At 27.8% G+C, this 11,873-nt stretch overlaps 1 protein-coding gene and 1 long non-coding RNA gene across 2 annotated transcripts; one reads left to right on the forward strand and one right to left on the reverse strand.

Moving 5' to 3' along the window:
• Nucleotides 1-16: 16 nt before the first annotated feature.
• On the reverse strand, nt 17-787 carry LOC126909347 (28S ribosomal protein S10, mitochondrial-like). Its single transcript, XM_050691761.1, has 2 exons — nt 533-787; nt 17-472 (listed from the first exon to the last, which is right to left on the reverse strand). Exons 1-2 carry the CDS (start codon nt 677-679, stop codon nt 323-325), a joined length of 297 nt encoding a protein of 98 aa, XP_050547718.1. The 5' UTR covers nt 680-787; the 3' UTR covers nt 17-322.
• A 1,478-nt stretch (nt 788-2,265) lies between these two features.
• Nucleotides 2,266-8,640, forward strand: LOC126909346 (uncharacterized). Its single transcript, XR_007705017.1, has 3 exons — nt 2,266-3,169; nt 8,317-8,379; nt 8,447-8,640. It is a non-coding gene; the product is annotated as an uncharacterized LOC126909346 (long non-coding RNA).
• Nucleotides 8,641-11,873: the final 3,233 nt, after the last annotated feature.

Here is an 11,873-nt window from a genome sequence, read left to right on the forward strand (position 1 = left end):
ACTATGCAATACTGATTGAAAAGTTATTTGTTATAAAAAATTAGTGTGACATAGAACAATAATAATACATTTAAGAAATTTTGAAATCAATGCGCAAAAAATAAAAAAGTAAGGCACATTACCATATAGAAATTTCCCTTCTATTCAGGTGACTTAATAATTTGTCAGTTACTGAGTATTAATAATATAAATATTTTTCACAGATTGAGACTATCTTACAAGAATAGAAGATAGATGTTGCATTTATACACTATTAAATAACTATTTTTCTTTTTTAATTTTTTATTGAATACACAAAAAAATATTTTAGAGAACTTTATTTTTATCTTTTTACTAACCATTTTCCTACTTCAATACCTAATTCATTTGCTGTCATTGAAGTAAATTGAGTATAACTCCGCAACACTGCTGGATCATTACCACGACATTCAAATTCAATAACTTTATACAGTTTATCTAGTTCTCCTACAGGCTGTAGCAAATAAAATAAAACTATTAGAAAATGTTCTTACTAAATATCATTTATTATTACTAGAGAAGTTGTAGTTGCCAAAGTACTAGTGTTATTTTCAGATAGTACTGTATTATCACTTAAGCACCTCGTATACACATTAAAACATGAAACTAGTGAAGTTGCTCTATTTTTAAGGATTAATGAAGTTTTCAATAATAAAGTCATAATTAATTGATGAAAAAGTTAAATAAAAGTTGTAATAAAAAAATATTTATTAAATTTAAAAATCCTATCAGTATTATAACATGCTGTTTTATAACTGTTATCACTCTACTGCAAACAATTTTGCATTCGAATATTTTATCTTAATCTCAGTTTTTTTTTAATAATAAAGATCTTCTAAGATTACGATAAAATAATTATATCAATGGAAAAAAATATGATTATCGTTAACGTCACTGCAAAATTTTCTCTTCACTAATATCCATTTTAACACTCAAGGAACTTCAAAGTTATTTGGTTATTACAAAATTTTGTTTTATAAATTTTATCATGTATTCGAATATTTCTGGAGACCGGTTTCCATACCTACCTAATTCAAAACAATATAACTTTTTAACTCTGAACAACCACTCTAATATTTACCTTTTTTATCAGATGGTTCATGACCTCATGTCTCAGGTAGTATAAAATGTTGTCCTTCAAAATTTTAATTTATTTTTAATATATGTAAGGTGCCCTTAAATTATTATTCTAGCCGCCCTAAAAAATTCACCAAATTTCTATCTATACCTGAAAGTAAATCAGACTGAAACTTATTTTATAACTAGTATATAAACACATTTATTTTTATTATAACACATATATGATATAATACAGTAAGACTAAATAAAATTGTATGTAATGTTAGGTGTGGATTGAGAGGAAATGTATTCCTGGAAAGCAGCCCAAGTAATACAAGTGCTGTTCCTTTAATTCTAAAAAAAATCATAGATCTCACTAATTACTTAATTTAAAAGGGCCTGGACAGTTTAACTCCCTTAGACCTCTTGACCATTTTTTTCCCTGTAAATACTAAACCTTATTAAAAAATTACAAATCAAAATAACTGAAGGATTTATTATTTACTATTAATATTATAATTAAAAGGAATCACTCCTCAACAATGAATATTTATTTTTAAAAAGCAAATTTTGATGAAATTATAAATTTTTATTAAAAGAATTATAACAATTGTAAAAAAAGACATTTGAACGATTGCATTATTTTATATGGGCTGGAAAATCAGCGTACCATCCGTATGATCCATGCGATCCTGTATGAGCACCAAAATCAATGTAAGGGACAATAGTTCTTTGAGATCGTTTGTCCATTTTTATGTTTCTTGTTTTTTTAGGTTTTTTTGCATCCGCATGAAGAAGCATTATAACTGTTACTATAAACATGTACCAATATAGATTCATTTTCATCTGAAAAATAAATTATCTTGTTGTTTCTAAAATCTTAATGTTAAAATATCATTAATAATAACTTAAAACTAATATTGGTATATGTATTTTATGTATGAAACAGTTTAAGTGATAAAAATCTCAATTTAACAAAAAAAAAAATTGAATTTCGTGAGATCCAACGTATAAAGTTAAAAAAAACTTAAGCCGTCAAAAATTTTATAGAATTAATTTTTACTTACAGCAAACCGAGTGTAAAAGCGGAGAAATCAAACTCGGAAACGGTCTACGACTGACATTGTATCTATGCCAAAATAAAACTGGAGGAAAANACATTGTATCTATACCAAAATAAAACTGGAGGAAAACTGCTCTTCATTTTTACTTTCACTTTCCTAAAGAAAAAGTAGTAGAATTAATCGTCACCACTAAACAGACATATATTAATATAATTGATCTGTTTTTAAGACGTTGATTATTATAATTTAAAAGATAGATAAATGATAATAATTAAAAAAGTAATAGTACACCATGACGGGGTAAATTTCCAGCTCACTTAACAAAATATTGTATCATAGAGTTTTTTGAGTTACATAACCTTCCAACTTAATCATTATTCTATTATTTAATTTTGAATTCAATATTGTGTCGAAAAATTTAGTGTTATATTCGTAGGCGCGCTAATAGAATACAATTTTAAATTAATTTCATAATCTGCAGATATCGTTTGTTATACTACACCAAAACATCTTATTAAATCTTCATTTTCACTGATAATTATTGACCACAAAGAAGGATTAGCAAGAAATCGATGCGCAGTATTACAATCGTTAGATGTACCACTTGGCCCTGGTCGTAGAACATTTACCATAAACCCCATTTGTTCTTAATTTATACAAGTACAACTTAATTTTATATACATCTCTTGTTGCCACTTTTCAATATCCAAATGGTTGGATTACATGTAACAGATATTTGAATACGTGTAATATGGATAACCCATTGTTGAATGTTTCTGAATTCGTAGGTCGTTTCCATACAACGCCATTATCATTCATTTTTTAGGAGAAACAAGGTGCCGTAAGACATAAGAAGAGACATAAACTAATGAGTGTATAGTAGGTAGCCATAGTATGCTCGACTGCCACTTCGGTTCTATCGAGAGTGTCGAAGAGCTGTTGACATAGGAAGTTTAGGAGGATCAAGGTATAAGATGCAGACGAAGTACAAGACACGAGTACTTGAGTTAATCAGGAGACGAAACAAGGTAAATGAAGGCATTAAAAATGAACAATCAACCTCTTGTCTTAAGGTTGAAAGTCGGCAGCGACAACCGAGTACTGAGACTGACATTTTGACAATAAATCTTGATAACGTACTGGAGTCGACTGACCACGATGGTCAGGTCAAAATGGTTTAAATAGTGTTTAAAATAATGCATGCCCGCATATTTTTATTTAACTGACAAGTCGTCATTCGGCGCAGTGGATATTTTTCCTTAATTTATTATAACATTTTTTACAGTTATTAAAAATATCGATAACGTGTACCATGAAAAAGACAAACATTACAAATCTGACTAGATGAATTTTCACACATATGCATTACATGTTTTACTATCTATCACACTTAATATTAAATATTATATTATTTTTAGTAACTATTGTGTATTCTAACTTTATATCTTATATATATCTTTAAAATATTTTTTTGTGATTTCTTTTTTTAATTGCATTTTTAGAAGTTGACGATATTTAATGGACGACGATTTAGAATTTTTCCAAATACACTTCTTTTAATTTCAATGTTATCCTATACTCTGAGTATATGAAAATATTGATACTATCTGTAATATCTAAAGTATCAATAGAAGACATTTTTGTTTGTACTGAGACATACTAGATTTCCGTCAAACACCCATTTATTTATAAGTGTTAAATATTGTTTATCAAAATGTAATAAATTTGATTCACTGATTAAATCAAATATATAATAAAAAATATAATTCGAAACGCGGCTTGATCGAGTAAAGTTTAAAATTTAACTTTTGCGCAAGTTTCAGAAATACTTATTTAGTTATTTTGTGATAACAACGATATATCGCTTTTCTTACACACACTCTTATATAAATTAACATTTTTGTTTTTAACTTGTATTCTAATTAATGTATACTGTGATTTTGTTAGTTTTGCATGCATAATTAAAGCTAATTAAAGTACTAGGGGTTTGTTCAAAATGACTGAGTATTCTATGTCATGCTTTCCATCGTTTATCAAACTTATACCCCGTCGACGACGACGACGGCGGCGGTTCTGATGACACAATACAACGCGCGACCGTTTGACGTACAACTCCGGGGGGAGGGTGTAGGCAGGGGCAGAGTCTTTAACATTATTGTATGTGACGTGATGACCTTAAGGGCGATTATATTACGTAACACCTGTGATGCTCCTGATTGAGGGGCACGCGTTGCTGCATACGTCACACCGACAACGACGTAACGCCGAGTCAGCTGACCACCTACCCTCCGCCAACCCACATTATTATCGCAATTTTAACAATAACACATTTGATTTACAACTTTAACAATTACGATTGACCTTAATTAACCATTTAATTACCCATTAACACTCTTAATTTATTACTTTTTGATGACGTATGACACTAATTACCATGGCGGCATCCTTTGATCCCCAGAACCCGCCATTTAGATACTACTCAAAGGAATTTACGTTTTTTTCACATCCCTTTCCATTACAAAAAATGAATCCCTTACATATAACTAGCTTAAATTCGATGAGTTTTATAGGAATCGATCATCGCATTTTTAAAAAATAAATAGAATTTTGGTGAAATATTTTATCAGGTGCCATATTGAATTTTTCAATCTTTTATTTATTTATTAAAAATCGTGTAAATATGTGCAAACAAATATATAATATACTGAAACTAGATCAAATTTTCAATGAAACTATAATATTATAGAGAATAATCTGTACTAATAATAAGTAAACATGTATTAAATTTTATAAAATAAAGAATAATACATAATAAAATAGGATTGTTTTAATTATTGTAAGAGTAATAAATATGTTTGGTATTTATATACAGGTGTTCAAAAAGTAAGGAAACGGGTCAATTGTCACAAATAATGAGATCAATAGAAATATTTTTCTTTACTTATTGAACACTGTAAATTATACGCTATAATATTCTTTACCAAATACTCTTTGATATATCTCACAATATAAAGAAAATGTATACATATATTAATTTAATTGTACAAAAATTGTAACGAAAAATACACTATACACAGTAGAAGGCGATATAAACCCATTTATCCTAAGCACAATTATCGCCTGATAACTATAAATCCAATGAATGATATTTATACATCGTACCTTAATATAATATACAATATATAAAACTTTAATTATATTGCATGATAATTTTTTAGTCTACTATTANCTTACCACAATTATCGTCTGATAACTATAAATAATAAATATTTTATCTATAAATCCAATGAATGATATTTATACATCGTACCTAACACATAATATACAATATATAAAACTTTAATTGTATTGCATGATAATTTTTTAGTCTACTATTATTTATTTTTCTCCCACTGTGCATTTGGCTCATTGAATGTTCTCATATTTAAAACAAATATATATTGTTTACATTTTTTTTATAATTATACAGTTTTATTAGTTGTCAAAGAACGTGGCCATTCTGAATGCCAATGGCGGCTCGTGAGTACTAGTAGTTGAGATGCGACTTTAAATATAATACCACTAGTCATAGGTATAAATAATTGTAAAATTATATATAATAAAATAAAACACAATACATATATTATTATTTTAAAGGTCGCAATAGAAAATAGAAATGAAAATAATAATAATAGTACTGTTATAGTAACCGATAACGTCGAACGTACACGCAGTTAATTCTTGAGATAAATTACTCAATATAGTAATACACTAATATTTTACCGTATGAACGACACTGTCAGTCGTCCAAAACCCGCACATAAAATCGCAGCTGAACCGTATCCAAAAACACACACCATTGCAGCGCCACGTTTATAAGTCTCAGAAAATTATTGGGACGACGTTGTGGGTCGTGAGTGTATACGTATCCTCTTATACTGAGAGAAACAACTTTAATGTTCACACACGACAAATGTATTATAACTGTTTTACTATTTAAAAATTTGCATTTTTTATAAAAATGTTGAACTAACAATGTACAATTAATTTTCTTCTTTTAATTAATTTTAGTAGGGGGTGCGATCGTCCCATCATCCAACCCACGAGCCGCCACTGCAGATTGCTCATAATATTATATTCTCGTTGTCACCCTGGGGATCGAAACCGGAATTCAATGCACCAAAACATAAGTTTCTACTAACTAGGCCAAGTTGACCCCAAAAGTAAAATAATTTATAAAAATATTATTAAAAAAAAAATGTATGTTAAAGAGTTGAAACCCCATTACTGCCCCTTTTAAGTTTTTTTTATGTAGGGTAAGACGGAGTATGAAGACGAATTCAGAATTTATTAAAATCGATCAGTTATAGCAGCACATCTTAGCTAACATAAAATCGTTTTACGGTACAATTTGTAACTCGACTGTATGTTGACAATATTAAATATTAAACCTAACCTACACATTTTTGTAGGGTTTGCTACAAATTCGCTTCTATAAATTATGGGAACCTATTGCCCCTCCAAGGAACCCCTAAATACGGCCCTGTATACTAAATAGAAATGACAGAGGAACTTGCCACGCGCACAAATTTTCGGGACCCCCTCAGATACAAAATGTTTAAATGATCTTTGCCAATCATAGATGCAATTAAATGGGCTAAGCCATCCCTCCCAAATCAAATTAGATATTATGTTAATTGTTACATAAAACAATTTTTGAACAAATATTGGGATGGGGGTTTATGATTTTACCCCATATATTATTTACGCTTGTGTGCAACACTTTAAATTTGCAGAGGACTGTTTAAAATTGTTTATGCACTTCAATCATTTGAAAATTAAACTTAAATTAATAATTTTTTAATTTGTGAACTTATTAAATATATAAACTCTTAATTAAAAATTGTGTGAAATATTACAAAAAAAAATAAATTGAGTGATTGATTTTGTTATAATTCAAAAATATAAATAAAATTGATAAAAAGTTGGTAAAATATAAATGATGAAAATGAGCGATGGGTATAGTGAGAACCTGATGTTGTGGTTCAATCGGGGTCGTATGGTTCGAGGGTTTAGAACGACAAAGACAAGTAGATATCAAAATATATGTTAAGTTCCTCTTATAGAGGTATAATAAACTTTTGTCTGGTTAGTTTCTAATGTCCTAACTAAGAGGCAACGAGACGGCAGAGCCAGTCCACGAATACCAGAGCCTAATTATTACAGTAGAAATCACGCTAGGTTTTTTAAAACATCTTTAAGGCAACGAAACGGCAGACCCAATTCACGAATACCATATAACATGATTATGTATAACTTCTTTAACCAACCAATCAAAATTGACACTTTAAGATATTAATTCAATAAATGATCTATTGCTTTGTCATCCTTTACTCAAATTTATTAACTCCAAATAATTGGGATAACATAAAATTACTTACTTCTTTTATTCTTGCAAATTGCTGTAAAATGATTTGATAAATATCTCGATATGTTTATATATGTTTAAAAGTATTTAATTCGCACTTCTTCAAAAGATAAATAATTAAAACAAGTTCTTTTCATGTATAAATAAAATGCGTAAAAGTCAGCCGACAACAACACAGGGCTGTGACTGATAAATGTTATTTTTTTTTTTTATTCTTATTTCAATTCGTAGAAAACGAACTGTCTCGCTCGCTGTCACTTCTTAGAGTCTCTCCAGAGTCTCTCTCCGACTGAAAGGATTTCAGTGCTTTTTATAGTAAAATGATATTACCCCCAATCCAGGGATATTGTTGTCAGCGCTTTTAAAAATCTTTTTAGTTTATTGTATTAATTATACATTACAGGATTATTATATTCAGATAACATATTTAACAATTGATAAATTGACATATATATATATATATAAATAATAAGAAATTGTGTTGAACATCGTATTTGTTATGACAGATAAATTATTTGTTTGTTTACAAGTATTTAAAATACAGATTATACATTTTTCATTAATAATTAAAAGATGCGTAATGCAAAGCATTGAGCATATTACTACAATTTATCATTGATCATTATGTTTCTCCTAAAATAATAATCTTGAAAATATTTTTTTTGGCTTTGATAATTAATATAATATTAATTTAACTTTAATTTTTTTAAAAGCTTATAAAATAGACAACTATTTAATTCAGTAAATAAACTTATATTTATACTTAAGCGTCTAGAAGTATGCGACTGAAAATGTGTAACGGTAAAATCCGATTACTAATACACACTGCAAGTGAGCAATTGCTGAGTACTAAATTGGTGACCAATTTATTGATTATTTTTAATTTTATGGACTATAGAAAATGAATACTCAAGTCAAAAAGTCAGAGCGATAAATTCAAATAATCAGATAAACAAAATTAAAGTGTCATAAATGTACATTATAATGAAAATATTGCATGAGAGAACGTGACTTGGATGCCAAATGGTAAGATAATAGGAAACCTATCTTTACTAATACTTATTCAGTTGTGTTCTTTTCTGTCCCATGGGTTAGAAATAAGTTCATAAGCAAATTGGCAACGTTGCTTTCATATGTCTTTACAATTAAAAGGGACAGAGCACAGAAACCATTCTTATAGCTTATTATTTCCACATGATACCAGTATCTCTATTAACACATTTATTATTAGAATGTAAGTTAATAAGCTAACTGGCAACTTGTGATATTCATAAGCGTTAAGAATGATTTCAACACTCTATCCCTTTTAATTATACAGACTTATGGAATTAACGTTGCCAGTTTACTTATAAACTTAAATCTTATTTGAATAAAATAATTGTTCATTGATTGCATTTATCAAACGTATTTTGTTTATTATGTCCTTTTTTTCAATTTTTAGTACAAATTATTCAAGCATCACTTTTAACACATTAGTGTTATTCTTTTTTCTTCTTTTTTTAGTAGAATTGTTTGTTATATTTAATAGAAGTTTTAAATTTTATTTGATATTATACTTATAATGTAATTAATAACAATTTAATCAGTTATGCACTGTAATAACTTTTCATTTAATAATAAAAAATATAAATAATAGTTTACAAAATTATAAACTTAATAAATGTATAAAACTGTTAAATAAAAAAAACCAGCACAGGGGGATCGCGGCACAGTGGTGACGTGGCATAGTTGGATCAAGTATAATGATATCTGACAGTGATTAAAATCACTATCAAAAATAAACGCTTCGATGCAAATCTTTAGATAGTGTTTAATTTTAAAAAAATTGGTGTTTTATTCCAAAAGCTACTTGATCTGCTGGTTCCTTATTAATATCTCGATTAAGATAAAGTATGTCGAATAAAAAAAGGTTTATTAAAAAATATTATTTCTCATAAAAAAATTGTGTGGATCCATAAACTTTTCAATAAGTTATAGCATTATAAAGTTAAATATAATATAAATAATAAAATCGAGAATTTTCACACGAAAATAGCATTCGGTAGCCATTTTCGCCGTGAAGACAAGTCCAGAGGTCAAATTTTTTTTTTTCAAATTAAAGTATATTACATTAGCTTTAATTTAAGATATATATAAAAGTGTCAGACATTCCGGAACATTTTCAAAAGTTAAGTTGAAAAAGTTAATTTTTTGTGAAAAAGTTGTCATTTTAAATCTTTCCCTGTGAGCAGGTAAAGGGTTAAATGTATGCAAAAAATTTTGAAAATTAGCGATTTTTTGATTTGTAATTTTTTTGGAGGTTTCCCCCATTTACGGGGAACGAGGGAAATTTTTTCAATTTTGAAGGGTTATGTCTTCGACTAGATACGATTTGTGATCTTTTGACGTATCGTTGAAAGAAATCCGTTCGGTGAGAGCTGAGAAAAAGTGGTAACAGACACAAAAAAAAAAATAATAATAAAATAAACACATTGTAATAAAACCAATACCTTCTCAGCTTCGCATCGAAGCTAAAATTGTGTGAAATATCACTAAAAATATTTTTTAAATTTGTTTCATTAACTATAAAAAGTAATTGATTTATCATTGAACACTAAACTTTTTCTAAAGTAATAATAACTTTTGAAATATTTTTTTTGCCTTTGTTGAGTATTAATTACCTCTCAATTTATAGAAGGTTAAATACTTTTTAAGTTTGTCTTCTATCTCTAATAAGATCTGAATCAGATCATTTTAATAATGTATCAAGCGATTAAATTTAAATATTTGGTATCAATAATTGATTATATTATTTATTCAAACTACACGAAACAAAGTAATAATAATATTTAGGTTAAAAAAATCGGATATGCCTAAAAAACACATTGGAAAAGTAAATGCACGTCAAGGAAAAAAACAGAACCAAAAATCTAAACAAAAAAATGCTATGACATAACATTTATCCAAATTTGTTAAATGACGCCATACAGAAAATAATTGATTTTAAATATGTTTTGTGCGGGACAACTTTATTTGATCTGTATTGATGCTAGTGTCCCAAAATGTTTGCCAAAATCTAAATGAAAAAATTATTTGTGAAAAATTGAAGATTTTGGTGACAAAACAAATTGATAAAAGTTGTCCCGCACGAAACAGTTTTTATGCAAATAATTTAATTTTTGTTTAACGACATGTATCGGTCCGTAGTGGCATTTATAACGTGACGAATTTCTTATTGAGCGGCGGTAACCGATTAGCCTCACCCTTTAATTGCTCCCTGGCGTACGATCAAAACCAGTTATTTTGTACTTTGTTATTGACTTACCATTAGTTGTCGTTTATCTGAATTCATAAAGACATTGTTATAATCGATAGGTGGTGGGACTTAAATTTTAGAAAATATCTATTGATCATTGACAAATGGGTTTTCTGGACTCTATGCGTTTTATGATTAACGTCTCGCACCTGGCATGAATTAAATGCATTATAAGATTTCTTAAATTTTACGAATGAAAACATTTAATTACAACTTATATTTGTTAATATGTTCACAGTAAAGTGTGCTAAGTAGCCCCCCGTGGGATGACATTAGCATCCCTAAACAAATTTCACCATTCTTTTAAAAATGTTTATGAAAAATAAAATAAATCCTTATATTATTGAATAAATAATTATTTTTTTTTTAAATATCATTCAATATTATGAGTGTACAATGACATCGGTGTAGTATATGTATTTCACTTTAAATATAGTTATATATTTTGGTTTCAATAATTCTAGTGTAATACCACAGTTGTAGGAAAAAAATAATTGGGTACATTATTTCAAGTAGAGCAAGAAAATTTTTTTTTATCTTTGGAACTTGAGCACCCCTAGTTTAAAATGCTATATGCGTCTTTGTTAAATTGTACATTTTTTATTAATTATGTATTTATATAGATAATCAAAATTAACACGTCTCTCTCTTTCTTCTTTTCAAATTAACTAACTTTCCTAAGTATTAGTACTATTTCATTTTATTTTTTTATTTCTCATTTAATGTTATTTTTATGTATTTGCAACTGAATTTACTCTTCAAGTGGAATACTTATTAATTGTTATTTATTTTGTTATGTTCATTTGAGGGCTACACTGATTTTTGTAATTTAAAATTGTTCTTTTTTAAATATTGCTATTATTTATTTCTTGTATTTTAATTAATATACATTTAATGTTGTGTTTATGTATGTATAATTGTATCATTCATGCTTAATTATTTAATTGATTTTAGCTTCGATGCGAAGCTGAGAAGGTATTGGTTTTACTAAGATGTGTTTTTTTTTTTTTTTTTTTTTTTTTTTTTTGTT

This window comes from Daktulosphaira vitifoliae, unplaced genomic scaffold (genome assembly GCF_025091365.1).
Source record: "Daktulosphaira vitifoliae isolate Bord-2020 unplaced genomic scaffold, ASM2509136v1 Scaffold_289, whole genome shotgun sequence".
NCBI lineage: Eukaryota > Metazoa > Arthropoda > Insecta > Hemiptera > Phylloxeridae > Daktulosphaira > Daktulosphaira vitifoliae.

Coding starts and splice junctions, on each gene's coding strand:
- LOC126909347 (XM_050691761.1), bottom strand. CDS start 679: ATGACTTTATTATTGAAAACTTCATTAATCCTTAAAAATAGAGCAACT. Junction 473..532: donor TGGCAACTACAACTTCTCTA/GTAATAATAAAT, acceptor TATTTGCTACAG/CCTGTAGGAGAACTAGATAA.